We start from the raw sequence: 6,497 nt of genomic DNA, 5'->3' as shown, positions 1-6,497 counted from the left end.
CCCACAAAGACGACTTATATTTTAGTATAGAGGTAATAGCTATTAACTTCAAGGATGGAACTATACATGCAGTGAAAAAAAGGACAAACACATGCCGGATGCGTCCTTGCAGATTAGTAATGGTATAAAGCATATTACTTTTGTGTCCACATGTATATGTCGATCGCTGAAATCGGTTGCTAACCCTTCTACCAGAACCCCAAACTCCCGGCCAAATTTCTCATGTCTGACTGTCTGGCTGGCATGCTACCTGTTAACGACCACATGTGTTCAGTGGAATAACTGAAATTTTCTTTTGCTCCAACGTAGTATAATGTTTATGATTCAGGACATCTTCCAAGTTCAGGTCCCTTACTGCAGCTAATTGGCCATCTCTATCTAACTTATAAACATCTTAGATGCCGGGACTGTTCACTGACCCCGTTGGAATATCATTAGCAGTTGGGAGTTGACGTGTGACAGCACACTGCATGCACACGGGACAAAATTCAGGTTGTCAATTACTCCCTCTGTAAAGAAGTATAAGAGTGTTTAGATCACTACTACATCAGCGATCAATGGCAGTGAGACTCAACTGATCACTTTGTCAAAATAGAAAAATAATTGGCTGTTGGACGATTAACTGACGGATAGATAAAAAGATGTATCTCTAAAAAAACATGCATGGTATTGGTACCTCTCTGCAGTATACGGAGTAGTTTTTGTTTTTGTTTTTTTTTGTTTCCACTTGCACATCCCAATCACTCCACATCAAATATTGACCTTTCTCGCAGAATCTGAACTCCCGGACAAATTTTGCATGTCTGGCATGCTACCTGTTAACAACCACATGTGTTGGGTGGAAGAATTATTTCGCCCGGACACAGTAATGCTAGCTTATGATTCAGGCAAATAATGCTGCCCATTTCCCATGCATCTCCAACTAATATTCCGAACCATTTGGAGAGCTAAGATGATTGTGAGCTTGTGGTGCCTCTGTCACAACCCTAGCCTACTAGCTACCCAGAAGATTTCCCATTGTTCATTGTCGTTGCACTACGAACACCATGCCAACCATACTATATAGATCTCCAACCAAAAAAGATGCAGCATCAAACCACTAAAAATTAAACAGTGTCGGTTGTCATGTTACACCAAATGGACAATGGCTTGAAATGTGTCAGCTATATAAACAGGTGTATGTAGTCATGGTAATGCAGGTCATTACACAGAGTTTTCATCTGAACAGGGTTAGTGCCTGCTTGTACACAGAAGAATACTGATGGCAATGGCAATGGCCTCTACTCTGTCGGTGCTGTTGCTCCTGTGCCTAGCAGCGGCCGCCTCGGCGTCGCCGCCGCTTTCCCCTCAGTTCTACGCCAAGTCGTGCCCCAGGGCGCTGGCAACCATCAAGAGTGCCGTGACCGCCGCCGTGAGGAGTGAGCCCCGCATGGGAGCGTCGCTGCTCCGGCTGCATTTCCACGACTGCTTTGTCCAAGCAAGTCCCTCTCATCTATCGTGTCCCTTTACTTACTACTCTCGTACTTTTATATTGCATATATTACTGCTTGTACTTAATTTAGTAGGTCTCCTAGTCCTAGATCGACCAGTTAATCACACTGTCTTCAGAGTCATTGCAGTATCAAAAAGCTAGTGGAATGGAAAACTGCATATATATGTAGGAGTATCACAAGTTGACTCCAGTCCATGCATGCATGGCCATTCTAATTAATCTGACTTTTCAACTCTTTTTTTACAGTGACTTTTCAACATTCTTCAGTTCAAATCAATTATAACAGAATTAGAAATTTATGTAGGAGTACTACTACTGAATTTATCTTGACGGAAGAAATTTCTTATGTGCGTGACGCATGATGCATCAGGGCTGCGATGCGTCCGTGCTGCTGAGCGACACGGCCACCTTCACCGGCGAGCAGGGGGCAGCTCCCAACGCCCGCTCCATTCGAGGCATGAACGTCATCGACAACATCAAGGCGCAGGTCGAGGCCGTGTGCAGGCAGACTGTCTCCTGCGCCGACATCCTCGCCGTCGCCGCCCGTGACTCCGTCGTCGCCGTAAGATCGACCAGGCCGTGTACATGCAGTTAATTTGCTGAACGCACGCGACAGTAAATTAAGTGACTTGGTTCTTTACTAATCGCTTGCAGCTGGGAGGGCCTTCGTGGACCGTTCCTCTGGGGAGGAGGGACTCCACGACGGCGAGCCTTTCGCTGGCGAACAGCGACCTGCCTGCACCGTCCTTCGACGTCGCCAACCTCACCGCCAACTTCGCCGCCAAGGGGCTCAGCGTGACCGACATGGTCGCCCTCTCTGGCGGCCACACGATCGGACAATCGCAGTGCCGGTTTTTCAGGAGCAGGCTCTACAACGAGACCAACATCGACGCGGCCTTCGCGACATCTCTCAAGGCCAACTGCCCCCGGACGACCAGCTCCGGCAACAGCAGCCTGGCGCCGCTGGACACGACGACGCCCAACGGGTTCGACAACGCGTACTACAGCAACCTGATGTCCCAGAAGGGGCTCCTGCACTCCGACCAGGTGCTGATCAACGACGGACGCACCGCCGGCCTGGTCCGGACGTACTCGTCGGCGTCGGCACAGTTCAACAGGGACTTCGCGGCGGCCATGGTGAGGATGGGGAACATCAGCCCGCTCACCGGGGCGCAGGGGCAGATCAGGCTCAGCTGCTCCAGGGTGAACTAAGCCACCAATCTAGAATCAATGGGCGATCAAAGGCGACATAATAAGGCTGTGGAGTTATTGTGCTTGTGTTCTGCCATTTCTCGGATCATCATCAAGTGTGGGAGAGTAGATGGGGTGTGATGTGATGTATATCATCTCTTAAGTATTTCCCTTTGCTTAATTATTATATGCCCAAGTGCACACAACTTTTGTTTCTAAAAAAACACGGTTGTTTCCGACGAATTCTACAAGCTTTTGTCTTCCAGTCCACACAACCATGCGGCTATATGTACATCATTTCCACGCCTAAGAGCGACTCCAACCCATCCTAAAAAAAGACCCAAAAAACTAAATCTCTAGACATCTATGCCATCCTCAATACCCCTTTAGTTTTCCAAACTCTTTTGGGACAAACCAAAAAACACCTCCTCCATCCTAATAAGTTGGAGGTCTTGCTACCTCCCCGTTCCTAATTCTGAATACAATTTTTAGCAAGAGGAAGTTTCCTTCCCTAAAGCCAACTCCCGCCACCGGCCACATCTCTTGTCACCCGTCGGCTCTGGCAAGCCGAGTTGGCCCCACTGCCTACACACCGCGCATTCCTAGCCCCGCAACCGCCTATCTCCGCCTTCAGAGCATCCTCCCACCGCCACCAACTCACTATCGGAATCAACCAGTTTGACGAGTGCCGGAAACTTTTCCAAGAGAATTTTTGTCGGGCACTCGGTAAAGTCACTAGCCAAAACTGAGTGCCAGGTAAAACACGCGGAAAAGGCAGGACACACGGCAAAGTCGTTGTTTTGCCGAGTGTCCAATACTGATAGAGTCTAGGGCATGCTCGGCATGTCGGTTGTTCGACCTGTGGGCCAGACCGAAGACCCCCTAAGCCTGGCAGCTAGTGGGCCTCGTTCGTCTGTTCCAAGAAAGCCAAGAAGGAATGATCCGAAGACTTGGCATGCACCCCAAGGTTTTGAGGTAGTCTCCAGCTTATTTGCCCCTAGGTACAACCAACTTATGTCTAACCCTAGGCACCCCTGGTATCTGTTAAACCGAGGTGCCAGGGCCATAGGGGACATATTCATTCACATACGATCTCGCGGTGGATCACATGTACTTTGTATCCCATCCACAATCAATACGAGCAAAGCAGGATATAGGGTTTTACATCTTCGAGAGGGCCCGTAAACACATGTGCCCCTTGTGTCTTTGTTACCATCACGACTACCAGATTGGGACCCTCTACCCAAGATCTGCCGGATTTAGCATCGACAAATACAATTGGCAAAGTTTATGACACTCGACAAAGGGGTGGACATGTGTCCCTGCTTGCCGTGGTTGACATATTTTCTTCACGTAAGCTTTATTCTCTAGTGTTGAAAACTCTACGCTGGGTGAAATAAGAGGTACAATGGAGCAATGTGGTTGAAATACGAATAATTATGAGTATTTATCTTATAAAATAGTGATTCAAAATGAACGTATCAAGGTGTATAATAGCTAGAGATCTATGAACAATGGTAATGGTGATGGGTCATCTCGGTGGCCCCAGTGATGCTCTAACGTGGATATAGCAACTTCAAGCTGACGTGGAGACCTTGTGTAGCGTTTGCCCGGGCTTGTGAAAGTGACGCCCATGGGCGCCGTATCGTCCTTGAAGGACTCATTGTGACTTCTTTGTGCCCTCCTTGTAGCTTTGGGAGAAACCATACATCCTCTCGAATTGATTGGTGGCGGTCTTTCGGTGTCTTGTAGTCTCGAAGCCACCAACTATGCTCCTGGTATAGGTATGCCAGCCCCATGAGTTCATGTAGCTGTCCTAATTTTTCGTGCATGCATGTGGTTGTTTCTTATAAGCTGGTTCAAAGGATGGTAATGGGTCGAGTTCTGCACGGGTCGAGCAATATGTTCAGGGCATCTTCAATGCTACCTTCTAAAACAGACACATTATCCGTTCACGGACCACGTCCAGAAAATCCCTGACGATCAAAGGCGACATAATAATAAGGCCGTGGAATTATTGTACTACTTGTGCTAATTATGAACAAGAACGTTGTGCCATTTCTCGGGTCATCATCAAGTGTGGGAAGATGGAGTGCCATGTGATTGTATCTCAAGGGGCCGTGGTGTAAATGGATGTGTGCATACGTACGTATTTTCCTTTGCTAATCATCACGACCAAGAGCATAGAATGACTTTTGTTTTGACGAGTTCTACAAACTTTAGAAAAGCCATGGGTTATGTTCTAGTCCACACAACCACGCGGCGAATCATATGGAAATCATTTCAGCGCCTAAAGAGCCACTCCAACCCATCCTAACAAAGACCCGAAAATCTAACACTCTAGACATTTTTTTTAGAAAAGGAGGAGGACCCCCGGCTTCTGCATCTGAACGATGCATGCAGCAACTTTATTAATTATTCACAAGAACTTACAAAGTCATACAACAGTAAGACTAAAGTCGCCGTCTAGGCACATCTGTCGCTATTCCTATCCAGTTGATGAAGGGATGCTGATAGTCTGGGCCTAATACCAAACAGACCTCGCAGCCAAACCTAACATCTAAGACCCGAGGTCTCAACTAGGACGCCTGCCGGGTATGGGCACCCACCAGTCCGGCCCACTCCTCAACTAGGACGCCTGCCGGGTATGAGGCGGCCGCAGCCACCTGTCACCAATCCATCCTCAGTGTTGTACTGCTGCATCAACCTTGCCAGACCTGCCGTCGACGCCACCACGACGCCAGACAACGCCACCATCCTGCACGTGTCCATCCACGCGCGCCCATCGTCGAAACTCCGCAGCGCCATGCCGCCGTGATCCGTCGTTGGCCTTGCGGTAGATGTAACACCGCTCCTCCTCTTGCCATCTCCATCCATCACTTGCTCCAAAACGAAGCCCCCAGGAGGGAAAGAGATAAAGAGAACACCGTCATCGTCCGATCCGGGAGACCTAGATCTAGGGTTTCCCCCTGAGCATCCCGAGCCTAATGACGCAAACTGCAACGACGATGCCTTGACAAGGAAATGACATCCAAGTGTTGGAAATATGCCCTAGAGGCAATAATAAAATGGTTATTATTATATTTCCTTGTTCATGATAATTGTCTATTGTTCATGCTATAATTGTGTTATCCGGAAATCATAATACAAGTGTGAATACATAGACCACAACATGTCCCTAGTGAGCCTCTAGTTGACTAGCTCGTTGATCAATAGATGGTTACGGTTTCCTAACCATGGACATAGGATGTCATTGATAACGGGATCACATCATTAGGATAATGATGTGATGGACAAGACCCAATCCTAAGCATAGCACAAGATCGTGTAGTTCGTCTGCTAAAGCTTTTCTAATGTCAAGTATCTTTTCCTTAGACCATGAGATTGTGCAACTCCCGGATACCGTAAGGGTACTTTGGGTGTGCCAAACGTCACAACGTAACTGGGTGGCTATAAAGGTACACTACGGGTATCCCCGAAAGTATCTGTTGGGTTGGCACGAATCAAGACTGGGATTTGTCACTCCGTATGACGGAGAGGTATCTCTGGGCCCACTCGGTAAGACCTCATCGTAATGACCTCAATGTGACTAAGGGGTTGGTCACGGGATGATGTGTTACGGAACGAGTAAAGAGACTTGCCGTAACGAGATTGAACCAGGTATCGGTATACCAACGATCGAATCTCGGGCAAGTGCTATATCGGTAGACAAAGGGAATCGTATACAGGATTGATTGAATCCTTGACATCGTGGTTCATCTGATGAGATCATCGTGGAACATGTGGGAGCCAACATGGGTATCCAGATCCTGCT

The 6,497-nt window shown here is 48.0% G+C and overlaps 1 protein-coding gene across 1 annotated transcript; it reads left to right on the top strand.

Moving 5' to 3' along the window:
• Nucleotides 1–1,210: 1,210 nt before the first annotated feature.
• LOC123051570 (peroxidase 70) lies at nt 1,211–2,884 on the top strand. Its single transcript, XM_044474480.1, has 3 exons — nt 1,211–1,477; nt 1,863–2,054; nt 2,147–2,884. The coding sequence occupies exons 1-3, from the start codon at nt 1,262–1,264 to the stop codon at nt 2,702–2,704; spliced, it is 966 nt and encodes a 321-aa protein (XP_044330415.1). The 5' UTR covers nt 1,211–1,261; the 3' UTR covers nt 2,705–2,884.
• The last annotated feature ends 3,613 nt before the right edge of the window (nt 2,885–6,497 follow it).

This window comes from Triticum aestivum, chromosome 2D, assembly GCF_018294505.1.
Source record: "Triticum aestivum cultivar Chinese Spring chromosome 2D, IWGSC CS RefSeq v2.1, whole genome shotgun sequence".
Taxonomy (NCBI): domain Eukaryota; kingdom Viridiplantae; phylum Streptophyta; class Magnoliopsida; order Poales; family Poaceae; genus Triticum; species Triticum aestivum.
This window is presented reverse-complemented; position numbering and strand designations above follow the sequence as displayed.

What these genes read in the sequence shown, in the direction of transcription:
- LOC123051570 (XM_044474480.1), top strand. Translation starts at nt 1,262, where the DNA reads ATGGCAATGGCAATGGCCTCTACTCTGTCGGTGCTGTTGCTCCTGTGC. An exon ending in TCCACGACTGCTTTGTCCAA is followed by an intron (nt 1,478 to 1,862) that starts GCAAGTCCCTCT and finishes ATGATGCATCAG; the next exon opens with GGCTGCGATGCGTCCGTGCT. An exon ending in CCCGTGACTCCGTCGTCGCC is followed by an intron (nt 2,055 to 2,146) that starts GTAAGATCGACC and finishes AATCGCTTGCAG; the next exon opens with CTGGGAGGGCCTTCGTGGAC.